We start from the raw sequence: 23,227 nt of genomic DNA on the forward strand, positions 1-23,227 counted from the left end.
TCTTGAACAGATCTTTTCACCATCAAGGAGCCAGGTGATTTGGGGGACTTACTACTTTTTTTGTTTGTAGATAACTGATTCCTCTGAATCAGAGCCAAAAAGCATTCTCTTTCTTTTCCCTCTAATAAAAGTTCCCCAAACAGAAAACTCTTTGGCTTCTGTATGTACTATTTCAGGTTTCTTCTGTAGTAACTCTACTATGGGTAAACAATCCTAGAATCTGCTTTCATCACTCAGCATTTAGATTGTTGCACACATCAGCTGGCTTTCAGCATCTTCTATGATTAGAGTTATAGCTGCCAAGAATTTCCTTTGAGCTGCTAATATCTTGAATAATCTGACGTGGCTCATCTGAGGTAAAGTGCCCACATTCCATCTCCTACCAGATATTTTTCTAAGGCTTCATTTAATGAAGTTGTTGCCAATATAATGCCGAACTGGTTCTGAAACAAGGTGGGTGTCTTGGAACAGAGAGTATTCAAGAAGGTGGGCCGGGGTTACCCTCTTGGCTAAGATCTAGTGCAGTATACAATCACTAGACCACTGGTAAAAATTCGGGCAGACTGATTATTAAACATTTGTAGCGGATCATCCCTAAATGGTACAGAAAAAGGTTTTTGATAATTTTGATCTCTTAGTCTTGATGTTTAGTGACATTCTTACTCTAGGTAACAGTTCTGTACTGGGAAAGGGAATGGACACAATAGCCTGATGGGACTTTCCTGGTTGGTTTCTATGATAAAACAGTTACTCTCTTCTCTTATATGAAGACTGACTACACAGTTCAAAGGTGTATATTCTACCATTGTCATTATTTATTTAATCCCTATTAGTTCATTTCCCCCCACTCTCATTCTTGATCTTCAGTATTACAACAATTTTTATAATCTGATTTTTGTGTGTGCTTTCTTATAATATTCCAACATACTTTAACTTGTAAAAATTCATTGAAAGAAAAACATAAAATTGTAAAAACAAAGAATATTATTGCTGTCACAAAAAACTACATATGTGGATCAATGTAATCTCCTAATTGGTTTATGGAGACCACATAATCTGTTTTTCCCCCCAATAGTACAAAAGCAAGGGGATAGCCAGTGAAATGGAAAGGCCATGCATTTACACAAATCTAAAGCCAGAGTGTTAAAACCGCCACTAACTGACAGGGTTTAGGAAGAAATTTCCCTACGGGCAGGTTATTTCATAATTGTTCATAACGGGAGTATCTGGCATCTTCTTTCAAAGCATTTGGTATTGGCTGTTGTTGGAGACAGGATACCAGGCTAGGTGTACTACAGTGATGCAGTTCCTTTTTCCTACGTTAGAGAGGGAAGAAGAAAATCCTGTACATAGCTCCCCCTTTGGATAGACATGTCTGCAGATGCAAGAGAATTACATATTTCTTCAAAAGTTAATTGTTTCTAACATTCATCAAATTGGCTCAGTAATCCCCAGATTAGAATAAAATACATGACTCAGCCAAGTATCTTGGGCCATTTCATCTGGAGATAATAGATCGGCCATCATAGAGACAGAGAACATGCAGGCTTGAAGATTCACATTTTGAAGAGCATGGCAGAGTTCTATTGGATCAAAAGTTAAGCACTGCTACCAATCCTATACACACGCAACCATTGTTATTCAGGTAGCTGTTCTGACCAGTTGACAGTTTGCTAAATATCAGCTGCCTCTGTTCAGAATAGTCAGATCATGTTTACTGAGAGAACTTTCCCTCTGTTTCATCGACAAAACTAGATGTCGCCCGGTCATAGAGCTTGATTTCGGGGGGACTTATGTCTGGAAGAGACAATTGGGATTTCTTCTCTGGAGTGCTTTGGCAGATTTCCTCACCTTGGTTCTGAATGGGCTGAGGGGAACCATAGTCTGTGGCCTGTGAGGTGGACCTATACTCATTGTGGCTTGTGAAAGCAAGTGAGGTATTGGGTCCACTGACGTTAAACAGAGTTGGCTTGCTCAATCTGTGTGAGACAGACATGTGCTTTGGTTCCCCAGATATCCTCAGAAGGCCTTCAGCATGTAGGCCCTATGATTCTGCTCTGTCTCCTCGACTCTTATTCATTTTCCTATCAGCAATCCTCTTCCTCAAAGAGAGGGTGTTGGTGGATGGATGGAGGGGCTTTGTAGATATGATGGTACTACCTTAGGCAGTATTGTATTTTTCCAGAGGTTCTCTGCTGGTTGTCAATAGGAGAACCATGTACACATGGTATACCCATCCCCCAGTCCTTGATTCACTCCCTCTCAAACTAGTAGGGTGGCAATGTCTCAGCGACAGCTGACCCACCCTTGTTCACCCCACCCCCATTCTACATGCAGATCCCCACTGGGTAATCTGGACCTTTTTGTATATCTTGATGAGTACCTGCTGGAAAAGTGGTGAGACAATAATATAGGTAGTTCAAAATTAATACAATTGAATAAAGCAATTGCACTTCCACACATTACAGCTCTAATTTTGCAATATTACTTTATCTATCCCTAAGTTTTGGAGTCCAGATTTATTTTTGGATTTGACCTATGAGTTGTTCTATAATGGTATAAAAGGAGATCTATAGCATTTGGAATTTGTTAGCACTATTAACTCAGTGAATGATACACCAGAAAAATGGATTTCTTGCTAAAGATGAAGTCAGCTGCTGTAGATTTGGGAATCAGATGCTATATGAAAGGGTTCTGCATGATTTTGTTCTGATGTTATGCCATCTCAATGTTTGTTCAGAGTTGACTATATTGAACTACCCTGTTTGGGGACCGGATTTATTCAAAATTATATATTCCAGTATTCCAGCAATTGCAAACAGTGGTGCAGCTCAGTCATTCTTGCCTATGTGTCATGAAAACCTATTTTCTCTACCACTTACAATGTTGCTACCAAAGTTACAGTTGTTGAAGGTTTGAGTGCTTCTTTTTGCTAGTCTAGACAAGACTAGGGGAACAGAGAGAGGGAGGGAGAAACATGTATGATTTCTTTGGAACTTGTATGGTGCTGGTATACTCATTGGATGAGTGTCGACTAAATTAGGAATAGAGCCTTCTGATTAAGGCTCAGGAATTGGTGTTGGGACATCTCGGTTCTGTTTCTCCCTATGTCATGGATTTCTTGTGTGACCTTGGCCTACTCATCTGAGCATCAGTTTCCTTATCGTAGAAAGGGAAATAACAATAGTTAACTCTCAGAACACTTCTGTGAGGTAGTTAACTCATTAATGTTTGTAAAGTGCTTGGAGGTCTGTTATATCAATTTAAATTGAATATATGGGCCCCAAAAGTCAAAGGTGTTAATATGACCCTGTCACTGTCCAACAGTAAAGGGTGTTAAACAAGTTTCGGGGTTTGGTATATAGGGACTTTAGCCTGCTTAGTTCCATGGGAAACACACCACTAAAATATTTGTGACCCTTTATTAAAAATACAGAAAAGAAGGGAAAAGAGTTAAAGCATTTGAAATGTAAAGTATTAAATCAGACTTTTATTTTAACAGCATCCCTTGTTCCTTTAGCTGGAGAGAATGTTTGGAGGGGGGAACCTGGTCTGACAGTCTCTCAGATGACAGTAAAGATGGTCCTTTTGGGGAAAAGAGAAAAGTTAGTTGAGCTGGGCTGGAGATGTGCTGTTGCTGTTGTTAAAGTCCAGTCCTGTTTCCTAGAAGACTAAATAAGACAAAACATCGAAAAGGGGAAAGAAAAGAACAACAAAGATAGAAAATGCAGCTTCTGTCTCTGGTGTTCACTCTCACTTGCAGCCTTGCGTCTGGAAAAACCCAGACCGTGCACACAGTCTGATCAGCCAGTCTGAGACCTGGCAAACTTGTGCTGGTATCGGGCTATTCAAGACATTGCTTTTAGCTGCCTTTCCTGTTCACAGGCTTACAGCAATGTCCCCCCCAGAAAAACCCAAACAAACAAAAACAGTTTGGGCCAGCTAATCTCTACTCTTATTAGACAGAAGAAAACAAGAGAGATAAGAACTAGGGAAGGAAGAGACAAAGTCTCACATCCAGATAGTGTTTGGGATTGAGCTGGTGAAAGCAGCAGTGCCATCTGGTTCCCACTCTGGCCTGGTCTGGTCAAGACATCTCTCAGGATTAGGATGAAGAAGGTCCAGGGTCTCAGGAGATGTTGGGGGTGAAGCTCACTCCTTCCCCTTCTTTCAGTCTACCAGTATCATGATAGCCTCTGTCCATCCGTATTTTCCCCCCTCCAACTCTCCCTTTTTTTTTTTTTTTAAGAACCCCAAAAGGTAGTGATGGGTGTAATAGTCTGTCCCCTTGTTAGTTTGTCCACCAATTAGGCCTGATTTCTAACACACCAGTTTTGGTTCATTAATTTCCAGTCCCACACTTTCCTTGTTTACCATGATCTTAACACAGTCCTTGAGTTACATCAGTAGGCCATTTTGGTTGGACTAATTCAGTCTTTCTGTGTTCCTTTATCCATCGAATTGTGTTGTTATACTTTATAAACTGGTGCTCATTTTTTACAATTGAGCTCACAATTAGGTAAATTTGTTGGTCCAATTATCACAACAGATGCTTAGATGAAAGGTGCCATGTTGTGTAAGTGCAAAGTTTTATTATTTATTATCCAAGCTAGTTAGACCAGCTGTAGTTTTTCAATGCTTACTTCTCCCTGAGTGCTACAGAAAGTTTGTAATACAGTTTTGTTATGAAACTGGCATGCTAAATTGCAGATATACACCAACATTTTTTTAAAGCAACATTTACTACTGGCAGCATTTTATGCTAATATGTATAGCATTGTGGAAGCAAAAAAAACTCTGTTATTCTCCGACAGCATCTATCACTGATACTGTGATTAAAATCAAATACCATAGCATGGTAAGTGCTTGTTTTGTGGTGCCTGCCATACTGTCATCAGTCTAACATGGTTTCATTCTAGGAAGCGGTATATTTAAATAATTTTTTATCACTTCCACATATGAAGTATGGCATCAAAACAGGAAAAGAGGAGGAATGTTAAAATGGATTGCATCGGTTGGATAAGACAATTGGCAAAAGACCAGATTTGGCTTTTTCTAATACAAAACCTAGTTTAACCTGGCCTAAAAACCCAGATGCATCATTTCCTCTGCGTCCCCAAGGGATGGTTAGAGATGCATTAAATTCTAGAGTTACACTCAAGTTCAGGATTTTTAAAAAAGCGATTGGATAACCTGGCAAGTTGTTTCAAGAGATTGGAAATTGATCTACCAAACTGATGGTGCTTAATATGATTTACATCACTAATTTTCCTTTGTAAATTACCATGTATTCCATAGATTACTGAAAATGTAGCATGGTAACATGGGCAGAGTTTTATAATTTGGGCAGTAAGCTGAAGCAATTCAGCCACAAAAGGCAATAAATAAAAATGCAGTTCTGATACAGACGTGACCAAATGAATGTTTGAATCATCATCAGTGCAAAAAATAGTATATTAAAAAAAATCTAAAAATTAACAAAGATGTTGGATACCTCTATGTTAAAGGGAAAAAAATAGACTAGATTGTTTTTAAAAAATAGCAGTTATTCATCATTCACAATGGAGGATTTTAATTGGGGAAGGTGCAGCATGCATTTAAAAACAGGTACTTTTTGTCCTCCTTGAATTTATAGCAATAAAATTAAAAAGTACACTGTTATTTAGTACAATAGATGGGTGTTTGATAAAATTAAATGGTTAAATCATATTAAGAGAATTAAAGGAGGCACTGAACTTGCAAAATTCACAGGCTACATTTGCTGCTATATAGATTAGATTTATACTGTTTCTTAATCCATTATTTTTTTAAAATTTGCCTAGATTAATAAATGTCAATGACCCAAATGCTGGTCCAAAATAAGGCAATCTCTCATTATGGTATTTCACTTGATATTCTCTGTGCAATGACTAATCTACCCTATCTAAGTCATTTAATGTAATATGCATAGGTTCAATTGCTATGCTGCTTCTCAATGAATTGATAAGGAAAGCCAAGGGACAAAAGAGAAATCTATAGCCAGCAGTTAAGGACAATAAGGAGATTTTTAAATATATTAAAAACAAAAATAATCCTGACAATATTGTTGGTCCATTACTAGATGAAAATGGTAGAACTATCAATGATAATGCAGAAAGGGCAGAAGTGTACAATAAATGTTTCTGTTCTGTATCTGGGAAAAAACAGATAATATAGTCTCATTGTTATGCTATACAAAGCACACAGGAGCTTTTATAGAGGAGAAGGCAAATACGCCGCATTTATTGAAAATACAACAGTTAGCATATGCTTTTTAGTCACACACAGTCTCACACACACTCCTGCCAGTTGATGTTTATAGTTACCAGTTTGTTGTAGCTCCAAGTCAATCTAATGGCCAGTTGGCTCTGTCGGTCGCAATCCGATGCTCCGAAGCTTTGCAGGCTTTGCATGAACCCAGAGTTCCATGGCAAAAAACCCCAGCTTTATAGTTGTAAATTCCCATTTGAGTCCATGCATTTTGCAATGTCATCCTGTAATCATTAGTCCTTAAGTGGTGTTAATCTTGGGGTTTTCTGCTGTTATCATTTGATGGTTATTGTTGGGCTTCCCATCGTTATCTTCTATTTGTTGTCTCGCCTTCGGGGGTGCCTGCCTCACCTCTGAGGTCGTCAAGAATGTTTAGCATCGGATACAATGGATGTTTTCTGATTGTCTCCTGGTTTTTTCAAGTCTCTCACTTTTTCTTGACCATCTGGACATTTGTGATGGCTTTCACACCTTATCTTTTCCTGATGCATGCATTCCTCATTCACACAATCTCTTACAGAAACCTTCAAAGGTATACAGACAGCAGTATTTTATATTCAGCAGAATACATTTTAAATCAAGCCTTGCTAAATCTTATAACGAAAACAATTCACATTGGGGCTTCAGGCCCTTAACATTCCTCTAATCTCCTTAACATAGATACAATACAAGATCCTGTCTCTTACTTACTAAAACCTTAAAACAAAGAAATGTATATTTAACTAGAGTGCCTAATTTGTAATACATATAGGAAACCATAGTAGACATTATAACTTATCCTAAAACAAAAGGGTGACCATAATCAGTCATAAGGATTGTTCTGGTCTGTCATTCCTTTCTGTTATTCAAAAAGGGTGGCTGGCAGGATGAAATCAAATCATACATTAATTCTCATAGTACAATTATAAAATCCTGCTCCTACATTATCATATGGTGATGACAGCACTCTTTCCATTCCACTAGTCTCTCTGGAGGATATTAAACATAAGCTACTAAAGGTAGACATTTTTTAAATCACCAGGTCCAGATAACTTGCATCCAAGAATTTTAGAGGAGCTGGCTGGACCTTAGTGTTGATTTTCAATAAGTTTTGGAGCACTGGTGATGTTCCAAAAGACTGTAAGAAAGCTAATATTAACTTTTTAAAAGGGCAAACAGGATGACCCAGATAATCAAGTCAGCCCAACATTCATTCCGGGCAAGATAATGGAGCGTCTGAAACAGGACTCAGTTAATAAGGATTTAAGGGAGGGTAATGTAATGAATGCAAATCAACATGAGTTTATGGAAAATAAATCCTGTCAAACTTATCTGGATATCTTTTTTTGATGAGATTCCAAGTTTGGTTGATAAAGCTAAAATACTGTATTGTTGACATAATATACTGGAAGGCATTTGACTTGGTACCATGCAACATTTTTATTTAAAAAATAGAATAAATAAAATTAACATGACACACATTAAATGGATTAAAAACTATCTAACTGATAGGTCTCAAAATGTAACTGTAAATGGAGAATCATCATCAAGCGGGTGTTTCCACTGGGGGACCCACAGGGATTGATTCTTAGCCCTATGCTATTTAACATTCTTATCAATGAACTGGAAGAAAACATAAAATCATCACTGATAAAGTTTGCAGATGACAAAAAATTGGTGGAGTGGTAAATAATGAAGAGGACAAGTTACTGATTCAGAGCGATCTGTCTGGATTGCTTAAGTAAGCTGGGCGCAAGCAAACAATATGTGTTTTAATATAGCGAAATGTATACATCTAGGAAAAAAGAACATAGGCCATGCTTACAGGATGGGGGACTCCATCCTCAAAAGCAGTGACTGAAAAAGATTTGGGGGTCATCCTGGATAATCAGCTGAACATAAGCTCCCAATGTGATGCTATGTCCAAAAGATCTAATGTGATCCTGGGATGTATAAACAGGGGAATCTCAAGTTGGGGCAGAGAGATTATTTTACCTCTGCATTGGCACTCATGCGACTCCTGTTGGAATACTGTGTCCAGTTCTGGTGCCCACAATTCAAACAGGATGTTGATAAATTGGAGGGGGTTCAGAGCCATGGGAATGATTACAAGATTAGAAAGACGCTTTACAGTGATTGACTCAAGGAGCTCAATCTGTTTAGCTTAACAAAGAAAAGGTTAAGGAGTGACTTGATTGCAGTCTATAAGTGTCTACATGGGTAACGGGCTCTTCAACCTACCAGCGAAAAATATAACACTATCCAATGTTTGGAAGTTGAATCTAACCAAATTCGGACGGGAAATAAGTCATAATTTTTAACAGTGAGAGTAATTAGCCATTTACCAAGTGTCATGGAGTATTCTCCATCGCCAACAATTTTTCAATCAATTTTGGATGGTTTTCTAAAAGATATATTCTAAGAACTATTTTGGGGAAGTTCTAGGGCCTCTGTTGTACTAGATTAGATCACAGTGGTCCCTTCTTGCCTTGGAATCTATGAAAAGAAATTGAATGTAATGCTATAAACTCCTAAAAATGGAGGTTTTTCATCTTCATTGTCAGATCATCCTGCCAAAATGAAAAGTTTATAAAATATGGACCTTGAAGCAACAATTAAAATCTCTGGAAGGGATGCCACAGTACATATATTAGCTAGGCCTTCCCCATAGCCCCCAGTACATGAGTGCATGACTACTGTTAGTGCTTAAAAAATAAGTTTGAGCATCATTAAACTTGAACCTTCTTACATAAAAGCTGTTAGGTATCTCAAATCATTAACAGAAAAATCTTATAGATTTGTATATAAAGTAGTAATTTTTAAAATAATCCAAAACAAGAACCTTGAATCCTAAACCCATCCTGTGATTTTGTTTCAAAGTTGAATCTAAAATATGATGGAACTTATTTTCTTGTTCCTGAATTCAAAAGGGGACTGTTACATGAAGAGTATTGTGCTGATAATTGTGGAAATATGAGAGGAGCTGATTTTTATGTGACTTTCACTCTTCAAGATGAGTGAAGTCTCATAAACTCATAAAACTGTGTGGAAATCTCATGAGGTTGCCTGAAATCTTGGGAAAACACCTCATGAGATTTTGGCACCATCAAACCTGATTCCTCATTCTGATTTGGTTTCAGACCCTAGCCCAATTCAGATCCAGTCAATGGGATTTAAGCTCTTAACTGCCTAAACCATTTTTGAAAATGTGATTTAGGCTCCTAAATCAGTTAGGTGTTGCAACACTGAGTACAGCAATGCCTACATTTTTTTAAAATCTGGGCTTGCCTGCTCAGTCCACCCCTGATTTTTAAACCAAATGTTTGGAAACACTGTTGGGGGCCCAATCCTGAAAATAGTAACAGGAACGAGCAGTATTCTTTTGAAGGGACAATTCATATACATAAGGGATTGCAGGATTGAGCCCCTAAACGAGGAAAATGTTTCCAACTATTTTGTGATAAGTGACTTGTGACAAGACCCATTTAAGGATTCTCTGTGCCTCCAGCTACAGTTGATGAGGTCCCTGAGTTCAGGGAGAGAAAACTTGGCAGCTAAAAGGCTTTGTTTCACCTTTAAGGAAAATGCATCTTGTCTGGAGAATAAAGTTTAGAAAAAGAAAAGATGTACATTATCTACCTATTAAGGTAATTATATAGGTCTCCACTCTGTAGTCTCTTATAGATGTATACAGAATGGAATATATAACCTGGAACAACTGAGGTATGCCAACAGTTGGTTGATTATCAGTGGAGGAGGACCAAAATATCCCTCCTGTCCATAAAAGAAACACACACATGCTTTATGCAACCTGGATTTACCTATGGCATGGTGTGACTCACTTAGATTCCTTTAGATAGACAAAGCCACTCGTGGTTCTTCTAACCATACTAGGAAGAACATCCTCTGAGTACATTGTTCCCCAACTATCCTGACTATTGTTCATTCTGCTCAAGTAAATGTCAGAGACTCCTATAGCAGAGTTTATGTGGAAAGCAGTTCTCATTAATAATAGTATGGGATTGTATAATCTCCTCCTGCAATTTACTAATGCCTCTAGGATCTGTTGCCTATGAGCAGAATCTACATGCTACTTAACCCATTGTCTAACAAATGAACACACACTAGTTTCCATTGTATGTATGTAAACCCTCAGCGCCGAAGTCTTAAAAACGTGGAAAACCTTACTCCTATTTAATTTTTGGTGTGGTTGATCACTGATGGTTTGTGATTAGTAATTGAATTACTAAATAGATGGCCAGATAAATTACTCAAAAAATCCTTATGCCATTAATGATGTTGCTTCCCAAGTGCAGATTGTTTTTCTTCAAGGGATAACAATTGCACAATAGCTTCTGCTTCTTGGTGGCTAAAGAGCCTTAGTCCTTCTTTTCCTGTCAAGATATTTTTGATGTTTCTGATTCTGATGCCTGATAATATTTTTCAAATGTGTGTCATATTTGTATAAATATGGTGGGGACGTTTGCACCCACCTGGCTATTATTCTTATATGAGGTTTTACAAACCCACACTTGCTGCTGTTGTCACTGCTCCAGTTTTGAGGGACCTGGGCTAAATTTTCTGATTTCAAACAGAGTAAGAGTTCCTCTGTTAGTATTCTCGATTTATCCTGGGTCCTGTGTCAACTTGAACAACAAGTGAATTGTTCCCTGCTGGGTGTTTGCATTAAAATAAATTATAACAAAATAACAGCATCCACGCTCTACAACCCTCTGGCAGCCACTATTGCCTAAAATTAAAATGTTTTTGTTGATTCACTGTTTGTTGTCTGTACCTTTGTTATCCAAAGCTGTCTCTAAAAAGGGAACAATAAAAGCAGTAGAGTGGGTGGAGGTAGAAAGTGCTATATCAGTGTGCAGGCTGCTAATAGAATAAAGGTAAGGATCAAAGCATGTTGACTATTGTCAGTAAAGTTAACAATAATGTTTTGACCAGAAGGTCATATTTCAGAATAACTTGTAGGTGGACTGGAGTGCTGTCAAGGCTGCTTCCCCACTCTGAACTTTAGGGTACAAATGTGGGGGCCTGCATGAAACTTCTAAGCTTAACTACCAGCTTAGATCTGGTCCGCTGCCACCACTCCCAATGTGCTAGTTCCCTTCCCTGGGTAGCCTTGGGAGACTCTTCACCAATTCCCTGGTGAATACAGATTCAAACCCCTTGGATCTTAAAACAAGGAGAAATTAACCATCCCCCCTCCTTTCTCCCACCAACTCCTGGTGGATCCAGATCCAACCCCCTTGGATCTAAAAACAAGGAAAAATCAATCAGGTATTAAGAAAAAGGCTTTTAATTAAAGAAAAGAAAGGTAAAAGAAAACCCTCTGGGAGAGATTAGCATACCAGGTACTCTCACAGACGACAGATTCCAAACATAGAGGATGTTCCCCTGGGCAAACCCTTAGTTACACACAAAAAAATACCCAAATACCCAATTTGACTATTCCTCTAATTGCACAAGACAGGTTACAAAGAAATAAACATAAACCTATTTATTTCCTTCACTAATACTCACTACTTAATAAGAGGCTGAATTCTGGAGCTTTCCCACTCCGGTCCAAAGTGAAACTCAACAGACAAAGGGAACTTTCCTCCTTCCCTTTGAACCATCTTGTCCTCTCATTGGTTCCTCTGGTCAGGTGTCAGCTAGGCTAGGTGAACTTCTTAACCCTTTACAGGTAAAAGAGGTATTAACCCTTAACTATCTGTTTATGACAAGTGCGCATAGGGGTTGGTAATAAGAAGAGATGGCCCTACGCTAGACATGTCACAAATTTTGTCGGACATTGACCGTGTCATGAGGAAAATAACTGCAGACGGCAAATGATCGATTTTTTTATGGACAAATGATAAAGCACAATTGGATGACCTTGGTTTTGCTGATGACATTTTCCTGCTTAGTTCAACATATCGCTTAATGGAGGAAAAGACTCAGCTTTTGGCAGTACAGCAAAACCAGTTGGTTTGTTCATCAACAAGGGGAAGGTAAAACATCAGTGTCGCAAAAGTAACCATTAGAGGGGCTGAAGAAATACTAAGAAGCAAGTCATTTTACCTATCTAGGGTGTGAGATGTCCCATTATGATGACACCATGCTAGAAATCAAATGACAAATATAAAAACATCGAACAACTTTCATAAACTTGAAAAGATTTGGAAAGGCAGCATGATGGCACTGACACAAAAATACAAATTTTTAACACTAACATCAGGCCTGTCCTCCTTTATGGAGCAGAGTCATGGAAATTGATAAGAAGATCAACTCATTCCAATGTAAATACCTGTAGAAGATCTTCAGAGTCCATTGGAAAGAGTATCTTGCAACACCAGATATTCTAAGTAGAGCAAAGCAATCTAAAGCATCAAATATGGTGTAAGAAGACAACAAACACATTTTGGACACACTTTAAGGATGCCCCCAATACAACTTCCACAGGAAGTGATAACATAAACACCACCTGGGAAGAGAAAACGAGGGAAACATAGAAAAACATTATGCAAAACAGTAGCGAAAGAAGGCAAATCCATCAGCAGGGCACTCAGAAACCTGAACAGACTAGCACAAGACTGAAAAGTGGCATAAACTGGTGGATGCTCTATGTTCCTGAGGATGCAGGACGAGAAGAAAAAAAAGAAAGAAATGTTGTGGAGCTGAAATCTAATCTTCTATCCCCATCCTGACCAAACCAAAATCCTGGTTCTGTACACCCCTGAACTCTAAGGTCTCCTCATGCCAGGTCTGAATTTTATAGTTTGATTCTGTCTGAAATAATGAGCTCTGTGTAGCTTTTCACTAATATGCCACCAGTTTGAGTCCAGTACAAGACACTAGTGTATAGAGCAGGGCTAATAATTTTCAGTGAATCAGATATTTGATTAACTTTGCCTCTTTTTTGTTTATGAATTGTCTGTGAAAAGCTTACAATTGTCTGAATTGTATTCAAATTATTCACAGAATTCTAAATCTGTAGCTCATTTGCTGCAAGTGTCTGACTGTGAATATTAAAAATGTTTAGTTTTGTTTGGACACAAAGATCACGGGGTGTATTTCTGTTACCTGGTTGTATGAGGTTAACTCCTAGTGACTATTCATATTAATGAATTCACTATTTGCTTTCCACAAATATTCTCCCCAATTCACTGAGAGTTTTGTTTCAATGAACATTCCTGCCGGTAAACTCATCCACTCAAATAATCACAGAAGATGAACACAAAAGGAGATGTGATAACAATCCAATAAATTCATTTTAAAATGTGACTGAATATTCATAATTGTTTACAACATTCATTCACCTTGCTCTGTGACTGAAAGTTGTTGCCAACTGATGGCTGTTCACTGGGCTATGTGAAATGAGTTGGTGGTCTCAGTCCAGTTCCTGGTGGGCAGTTGTCCATATCACAAGAACTGTATCTTAATTGGCATTTCTGTACTTAGTTTTAGCTAAGAGGACAAAGACTGAATGGGCACGGAAATTAAACCCTGTTGATTTTAGATGATGATCATTTCAAGCCAGACTTCAGGCACATTAGCTGGGGAAGTCTGGGGAAAATTGTATTGTGGATACTCCTGCTGAACTGGTTTTGAAAATTAGTAGAGAATGCACCAAGTTCACCAACACACATCAGTCAAAGACTAGTGTTACATCATTTTTATATTTAGGGACTGCTGAAGATCCAAACGTAGAAATGTGTAGCCATTACTCTCAAATTCACAAAGCATCATTTGTACTTAAAGTCAAAGATAATCTGCTTTTATCCTACTTTATCATTTTATACACGTCCAAAGCTATTCTAAAGATATCAGAATTTCACTTCCAAGAAGTTCAGTTCTTCAGCTGTAGTATCAATGCAAAAATCTTTTTATTAGTCTCATTTCTTCCTCCAACAGAACTTTGATTTTTTACATTATGGAACATGTTTACAATAAAAGCTGTGCTTTGGAAGTTGGAATAAATAATAAGGGATTTAAAATTAGATATGCAGAGATATTAAATAATTTCTACTGGTTGAAAACTAAGATTTTGGAAATAGGAAATTAAGTGCTATCGTAGTTCTGTATTTATCATAATACATGGATGTGGTTTCCGCCAAATGTAAGTGAAACTCTTCATCATATTGCAGCCCTTCAGTATCCCATTATTCTACTTGTTTCATCCCTATTCTAATTGTTTCACATGAGCACAAATAACTCTCTGTGCTGCCTTTGTAAATGTCATAACAGATACTTGCCTAGGATGATTTGGATTGATGCAATGCCTAGTTCTCTCTCTTCCTAGGTATCTGGGTATTTTAGAAGATCTTTTTATTGTTCATTCTTTGTTTCAAATCCTGTACTGTCTATGAAAGGAAAATGCTGTTAGTAGACATTCCTTCCTTCAGGTACAAGGGATCTTATGATGTCAGCCCATCTGCTTTCCAGAGCTAGCTACTCTCTATGATAAGGATGGGGTCTCATACATTCACCCGTAACCTTCTGTTCCAAAATGCTGCTCAGTGCAGAGTTGCCAAGTTGGAGATGTGTGTGTGATAGTGTAGGGAAGCTGGAGATGCCTCCCACAAAATTACTTAAGCAGAAATAAAATATTTGCCTTTAAAATGAATTCTGCAGTCACAGGCTCAAAATAGCGTTTGGGTCTGCAGAATGCTGAAAACTAGGGAATATTTCCTCATGACCAAGAAAGGTTTAAGCTTTAAAGATCTAGCTGCTGTTGATCAGACTTTTTTTTCTCTGGCTCTAGCTGCAGGGATTTCATCAGGTCTGTTACCTGCTGGGCTCGTATTAGGGATGTCTGGACAGATACAATACATCTGTTGACTTCAGTAGCACATCGGTAGAATGTGGCAGCATGGAATTTGGAATGAAGGTGCAGAAGTGAAGTTTGTGTGAGAGTGCAAGAGGGCTTGTTTAATCTGCACAGCAATCATTTTCTGCATCGGTTGCTATTCTAGTAGATAGCACGTTATCACACAATCATGCAGTCTTCACACTGCATTGGAAAAAGCCGCTCTGTAGTTCAGTATGATGTCTGCTTCGGAAATCCAATCTTTTGTTGAATACTTGTGAATATATTTGCTTTTAGGGATGAATTAGCTTGTCCAGAAGGGAAAAAATGGGGATTTTTACTTAGGCCTAATTGTGGACTCAGGTTTACAAGGTGGGTCTCTGAATTTTGGGCAAACTCATTTAAGGAGCTTCTAGTACCTTTGCATTAAACTGTGAATGCACTTGTTTTCTGCCCTCATCCTAAAAGCATCTTATTCAGATGTGTGTTCGATGCGTCCTTCTGCACCGTGCATGTGTATGTATGTGTGATTAACAAAAAGTGGGCCAATTATCCAAATGTCTATTCTGCTTGTCCTATAGACTGAAACAAGTTGATCTGGTGCAAATTTATTGAACATCTTTTATTTCAGACCTTTGCTGAAATAACCCACTTTCTTGAGCCTCTTCAGAAGTCCAGTCGAAGAGGAGATGCCTGGCTATCTTAATTTTTACACACTTTTAAGCTACATTCGAAATTAAAAGGGAAAATTCCAGCAATCAAAATAAGCAACGGTCATTTGTGCGTGTTATTTAGCTACCTAGTGGTATGCCTTAGGTACAGGGTATGAGAAAGAGGGGAATGTCTAAAATGTCTTAATATTTTCTTGTTGAATATATGTTGTCTAAACTTAGATATCTGATGTTTCATCCAAAATTTACTTAATTATTCCTTTAATGCTAATCGCAGTTACTATACTATTCTGATCCAGGTTGTACTGTCAGATTTGCATAAAGATCCAAATTTGTGGGGAATGGTGTCATATAAATATATAATGATCAAACCCATATTTAAAAAAATGGGTTCAATCATAAATGTTTGAGAGAAATGTGGTCATGATGGAAACCCCTGCTCATATCCAGATCCAAGGACAATCAAAAGATACAATGAAGGTATAAATGTGTTTGCTTATATAGAGGGTCTGGACTAGATATGACAATGAATGATATTTTAAAAGCAGTTGATAGATCCTTGAAAACTTTTCACACACCTTTTCTTCAAGAAGGATAGACTCAGACTCTCAAATTGTTCCTACAAGGGGAAAGAAAGCTCCAGAGGAGAACAGCATATAGTCCATTCTCCTAAATTCCATATCCTCACTCAGTCCATTGAATAGCCGAGTGCATTGAGCCTTACAAACACTCCACAGTCTCCAGTTCTGAACAGGGCCGGCTCTAGGATTTTTGCCGCCCAAAGCAAAAACAATTTTGGCCGCCCCCCCCGTTTTTTAATTACCCCACCCCCGGCCCCGCCTCAACTCCGCCCCTTCCCCAAATCCCCAGCCCTGCCTCCTCCCCCCAAGCTCTCAAGCCTAGGAGGGAGGGAGGGAGGGAGGGGGAGAAGCGGTGCCCGCACCGCGGCCACTCGGAGTCTCCCCCTCCCTCCCAGGCTCTCAAGAGGGGGAGGGAGCAGCGGCGCGCGAAACGGCCGCTCGGGATCTCCCCCCCCCCTCCCAGGTTTGAGAGCCTGGGAGGGAGAGGCAGGGCCGGCTCTAGGCACCAGCAAAACAAGCTGGTGCTTGGGGCGGCACATTTTTAGGGGCGGCATGGCCGGTGCCAGAATGCCGCCCCTAAAAATGTGCCCCGGCTGCCCTAGCTCACCTCCGCTGCTGCTGCCGCCGCTCTCAAACCTGGGAGGGAGGGGGAGATCCCGAGCGGCCACGGCGCGCAAAACAGCTGATTCGCACGCCGCTGCTCCCCCTCCCTCCCAGGCTTGAGAGCCTGGGAGGGAGGGCGAGTAGCGGTGCGCGAGCGGCAGCAGCAGCGGAGGTGAGCTAGGGCGGCCGGGGCACATTTTTAGGGGCGGCATTCTGGCGCCGGCCATGCCGCCCCTAGCACCAGCTTGTTTTGCTGGTGCCTAGAGCCAGCCCTGGTTCTGAAGCAGCTTTGTTCTCCCACTTTTTTTGTTTGGTTGGTTTTTAGTCACAACATTCTGATGTTTCTCAACAATGAATATGCCTTTCAGTTCAAAGTCTGGAATAAATCTGTGGAGGTGTATCCATTTCTAAGATTCAGAAAAGCCAGGGTGGTGGGTAATGAATCCACCAGCTGATCCCTTGCTGTACCTGTTTTGTGTTCTCACTGATAGGTAGATCTCTGGGCCCTTTTCATGGGGAGGAGATCTAAAAGCTACAGCTCTCTGACCTGTATTTCCCTTACTACTGCTGCTTCTGCATGGGTTTGATCCTTTCTCTCTTCAAGAACTCTACGTCAAAATGCATCAGTAAGGATAACTGTCCCACATGGATGATACAGGCATTTCAATGGCAGACAGGCACTGGAATCCTGCTCCATACTAGGATGCTTAAATCTAGTGCTGCCCCCATTTGTCACTTTATCCCTATACCTCAGTATCTTCGCTCAGTAAATTATGGGTGGATTGAAAACATCCAGGGATTTTCCGCTGCATTTACACTTGCAGCAGGTGAATGAATGACCTAACCCACTAATCTTTATTGCATCAAGGCCTTGGAAGCTCGAATAAACTGAACTGCATTTGCAAAATATGTTAATGCCAGCAGTGCACAAACTTCCTACTGCAAAATAAAAGCCCCGAGGTTTGGTAGGCATAGTTTGATGTCTATATTTTAAAATCCCATCTCTAAAACACAGCCTTACCTTTGAAATAATCCATATTGTTTTTTGTTTCTGGGAGAGATTTAGCCAGGACAGGATAGAGAACTTAACGGGCTGGTTTTAGTTTAAAAAAAAAATACAAAGCTTGCTTTTAAGAGATGTGCTGAGCACCTCCAATTCTAATTAAACTAATGGGAGCTGTGACGGCTCAGTACCTTTTGAAAATCAAGCCAATGCTACATTCCCTACCCCACACACACTAACCCCATTCTCATCCCTAATTTATTGATTTGCATAGTCTATCACAATACGGATTGAAGGTTGGAACATGCATTCAGATTCCCAGAGAAGGAATGAAAGGTATAAGGCATTCATTATTATTGTCTCAAAGCTTTAGTATGTCATGCCATTAGTAAATGACTACTAATTAATGTCATTCTAATCTATTAGAATTTCCATTAAGAGAGAAACTAGATCTTTGCCAAACAATATTTGTTGCCCAAGGCACTTGTTATTGGAAATACTCCTTTCTATTGTTGTTTTCAGTAAACAAGGCACCTTCTTTAGCTGTCAGTGTGGAAAGTAGTGTGTAAATTTCCGACATGCCCATCTTTGATTTATATGCAAATTCTGAATTCATCTGCTCTTTTCCCCTAACATGACTTTATTCAGCTTTTACCCCTTTGGTGCTAATTTAGGATTTCTTACCTAGAAGCAAGCTCATTGCCAGGAAAGGAAAAATCAATGGCTGCAAACACCCAGGGGTTAGTTATTTTAGTGTTCATGTGAGTATGCCTGGTGGCAGCTGCATAGAATCTCCATTACAGAACATGCAGTGCATGATTGGAGCAAATCTCTTGGTACATTAGTCACTGAAATCCTCATTTCTTCTAATTATATGACTCTCCTGAATTAATTGCTGTGGGTTTGCATCCCTGAGTTTCACTCAGAATTTAATTTAAACCCAAAACTCAACCTGAACTGCCAAGTTTTGTCTGATTCCAGGTTGAATTCAGAACTTCGCGTGGGTTCCATCTGAAACCATAATTTACACTAGTCTTGCTTGTAAGTGGGCTTAGCCATGCTGAAAGGTTCACAAATCACCCAGGCCAACTTGTATCCTCCTACAGATGTGCCTATGTGGGGGAGGGGCTGGAAATTCCCTGAGGTGAATGTCAAAGGCCCCAGTTCAGCAAAACACTAAAGCATATTCCTATTTAATGTCTTCAATAGGACTTTAAATATGTGCTTACGGTTTTGCTGAATCAGGGCCAGAGTTTCTTTGAAATGTTCCCACAGATCTCCAAGACCCAAAAGGAAAGGAATCCCCATTGTTATGGAAGCTTGGATCCCTGCATTGTTGCTCTAGGTTACCCCTCCTCTGTTGGCCATGTTCCTATGAGAGCCTGGCTGCAGCGGGGCAGGCAAACAGTGCCTGTACAAACCTCCATCTCAGAAAGGCATGCAGGTATTTAGTCTGTGTGAATGCTGCTTGGAGCAACATTTATCTGCTACCTATAGAGGAGAGAATGTTGCAGACAGCAGTTGCAGTTAGGTTTGGGTGGAGGGGAGAGGGAAGGGAACTGCAGAGCCAGTGCTGCCTTGGAATAGATGCATAGGTTAGTGCTTCCCATCAGGCACAAAAGCGAAAAGGTGGCCTTGGGCCTCATCCCTTCAAAACAAAATGGTGCCAAATGCTTTACTGTAAATTGTGGGGCGACTGAGTTTTTTGGTTTAAAAAATCACCCAACTCTCTTTTGTAGAACACAGAAGTGTACTGCACAAACTGTCATGCAAATACTGCCTTATTCATAAAGCATCAAAGTTCCTACAGATGTGTGTCCCTGCCTGTGTTTTTCTGCTTTCACATGCTGTTCGTAGTAAAGAACTTAAATTATTTTGGTTATATAGAGAGTAAATGACCATCTGTAAACATATTCAGTCCCATTCTGAACACCAAGGGGACTTTTACTGCTCACAAATAAAAGCAAAATGCCAGACTTGACTTTTTATTTTCAGTAAATGGTTCTTTATTCCCCCACCCCTGATACAATTGGCTTTGAGTAACTATAATGTTTTATACGCACATAACAAGTGAAAGTTTTTCCTCTGTTGCAGGCTCTTCTAGAGGACCCAGTCCTTTGACGATGGGGGCACAGGATACCCTCCCTGTAGCGGCAGCATTCACAGAAACTGTTAATGCATACTTCAAAGGAGCGGATCCTAACAAGTAGGTACCCCTACCTAGTGGAATAGTCAACTTCAGGTACAAATCTTTTCAATGTAATGTTTGGGTCATTAGACATTATTTCCAGAGCTTTCCAAGGGCATGAGTCAACTTAAACATCTAGCAGGGCTCTAACGCCTCTGGATGTGTGTAAGTCCCATCAATGTTAAAGGAAATTATAGGTGTGAATCAAAGGAAAATACCTCCTTTATTGATGGTTGTCAGTAAAACTTATCAGTTACTGTGAACACATCTTATTGTTCAAACCCACTAGTTAGTGTGTGTGGTTTTTTTTTTTTAAAGGTGGGTGAAGAGATTAAAAAACTCAGCGCAAAGCATGCATAGCAGAGTGGAGTGGTGTCATGGTCTGAGCACAGCACAAAGAGCCAGGGACTCCTGAAGAGTAACAGCACTGTCTCAATAACATGGTTGACTCTGACACTGACTTGCTGTGGGGCCTTGGGAAAATCACTCAACTGCTCTTTCGCTCATTTTCCACACCTGTAAAGTGAGGAATATGTTTGCCTGCCTACGTTACAGGGACGTTCTGACAATTAAGTCTGGATAGCATTTTGAAGGTCACATTTTATATAAGAATCTTGAGTGCGAGCTGCAGATGCTCATCACCTATAGAAATCAGATTGTAGAGTGCTACAGGTAGATAGGTGCTAGATAGAGCTATACTCAAATAGCCAAGTTCAAAAAAGGATTTAGGTCTGGGTGTATCTGAATCTTCCCCAAGTCAAAGGGCATTCAGCTCTGGGGTTACATTTTGTGCCCATTTCTAGCTGAAAGCATTCCCATAAAACAGAAACACCCAGTTCTTGAATGATGATTTTATTGGCTAGACGGGAGTTGCCAAAGTTAAAAGGTCTAGGGTAAAATCCTATTTTAGCAAAACGATTGATTTCAATGGGGCCAGGATGTCACCCCTCGTATCTGTGTCTAGAATAGATTTCCCACTGATAATGGAGATTTTATACAGCATGTCTATCCTGTAGACAGAAATAGACCATCTTGTACTATTGTTCACACTGAGAGATGTGACTGCTATTGTTTTCATTTCCTCAAAGGTAATGCATAACTTTTCTTTCTTAAGTTTAATGGGAAATCTTCTACTATCCCTGAAAACCTGAGGAAGTATCTCCTTTTTTTTTTTTTTTTTTTTTTTTTTGACAGTGAACTGGAAAATCAATTTCAGTTTCTCCTCTGTCTCACTCTTTACTGATGTCTCTTATCGCAGTGGTTCTCAACCAGGGGTCTGGGGCCCCCTAGGGGGCCACAAGGTTTCAGGGGGTCCACCAAGCAGGACTAGTTTTAGACTCACTGGGGCCCAGGGCAGAAAGTCTAAGCCCTGCCACACAGGGATGAAGCCCAGGGCCGAAGCAGAAGCCTGAGCAACTTAGCTTCATGGGGGCCCCTGTGATGTGGGGCCCCAGGCAATTGCCTTGGTTACTACCCCTTAACGCCGGCCCTGGCTTTTATATGCAGAAAACAGTTGTTGTGGCACAGGTGGGCCGTGGAGTATTTATAGCATGTTGGTGGAGAGGGCTCAGAAAGAAAAAGGTTGAGAACCCCTGTCTTATCGGGTTCTCATTTGGCCCTTTGTCTGTTTCCACAAGACAGGTAAGAGGTGGTTGCTCCTGGTATAATGCTTTTTAAAGGGAAACGCTCTTGAAGGGCATCAAATGTGATTCTTTAGGAGAAGAGAGAGGGTCAGGCTAAATGGTTGTTTTTAGCTTCTGTGATTCAAGTGTGGTTTTTCAGCACAAATGAACACTGGAGGGTGTGGGGGAGAACAAAAACAAACACTACATGAAAGAGACAAAAGAAGAGCAAAAGATAGGAAAACTTAGCTTCTGTTGCTGAAGCTCGCAGTTTAGTTGCTGGGAAACTGCAGGCACAACTCATGGCACACAACCTTATTAGCCACTCTGTGTCCAGCCAAGCTTCTGCTGGAATCAGGCTGGTAAGGCATTGTTTATAGCCAGTCTCCCTCATCACAGCAAAGTGTTGCATGGCTAGACAGAAGGATAAAAAAGACAGGGGAATAAGGATGAGCTAGAAATGTATATGGTCATAGAGACAGTGATGTAATTTGGTTCCCTCATCTCATCTGATACTGCCCGAACATCTTTCCGGATCAAGGAAATGACTTACCAGTTATGGTACTTCAGGTCCTGTCATGCTGGGCAGTGTGATGGTGCTAATGTTCCAGAACCCTGCCATTCTCAGAGCTCACGGCCATGTTCATGTGTGTACGCAGGGCCGGCTCTACTGTTTTTGCCGCCCCAAGCAGCGCGCCGAATTGTCGCCGTGGACGGCGGGGGCACTCCGTGTGCCGTTAGGGCGGCACGCACGTTTGTGAGGCGGCGGCAATTCAGCGGCGGCTTCTGTCTTCAGCCGGAAGACAGAAACCACTGATTTCCCCCCGCGGGCAGCTGAACATAGAAGCTGCCGCCGAATTCCTGCCGCCGCAGAAACACGCATGCCGCCCTAATGGTACATGCACTGCCCCCGCCGTCCGCGGCGGCAATTCGGCGCGCTGCTATGGCGGCAAAAACACATGGAATGCCCCCCCCCTTGCAGATTGCGGCCCCAAGCACCTGCTTGGAATGCTGGTGCCTGGAGCCGGCCTTGTGTGTATGTTGCCAAATGTTCCTCAAAAAATAAACGTGCAAAAAGGGCAGAATTGCTACCCTACCACATTGAACTACCCAATCAAAACAGGCTTCTGATGGTCCCTGAATGGATGGTTCCTCTCATTTTAAGAAGGTTCTGGTCTGTTATGACTATTTTGTAGCCTCACCAGAAGCCTTGAAAACCCCTGATCAACAATTCTTTTAGCTCTAACAAGCTTAGTTTAACACTTCTCTGTCTGTTTTGTGATAGTCTAACAACAATTCTAAATAATACGGTTGCAAGTAAAAATTACCTTTCTGCCACCTTTCACCCACATTGAGCAATTTAAAAATTCAACCTGGAACAGGGTTTAACACAACAGGTATAACTGAGTAGTTTTAAATTCATTATTTAATTGTTTTATCAATATAATTTAATGTACTTATATACTATGCACATTAAATATGCAATATT

General features: G+C 40.2%; 1 protein-coding gene across 1 annotated transcript in view; it reads left to right on the plus strand.

Annotated features, from left to right (window-relative positions):
- The window catches only part of SGIP1 (SH3GL interacting endocytic adaptor 1), a 178,772-nt gene that overhangs the window by 146,071 nt on the left and 9,474 nt on the right, over window positions 1-23,227 (plus strand). Inside the window, exon 22 of the mRNA XM_065409303.1 lies at window positions 20,023-20,134. Within this exon, the coding sequence (XP_065265375.1) occupies window positions 20,023-20,134 (112 nt within the window). The remainder of the gene's footprint in view (window positions 1-20,022; window positions 20,135-23,227) is intronic.

The sequence above is a fragment of the Emys orbicularis genome, chromosome 8 (assembly GCF_028017835.1).
Source record: "Emys orbicularis isolate rEmyOrb1 chromosome 8, rEmyOrb1.hap1, whole genome shotgun sequence".
NCBI classification, from domain to species: Eukaryota; Metazoa; Chordata; order Testudines; family Emydidae; genus Emys; species Emys orbicularis.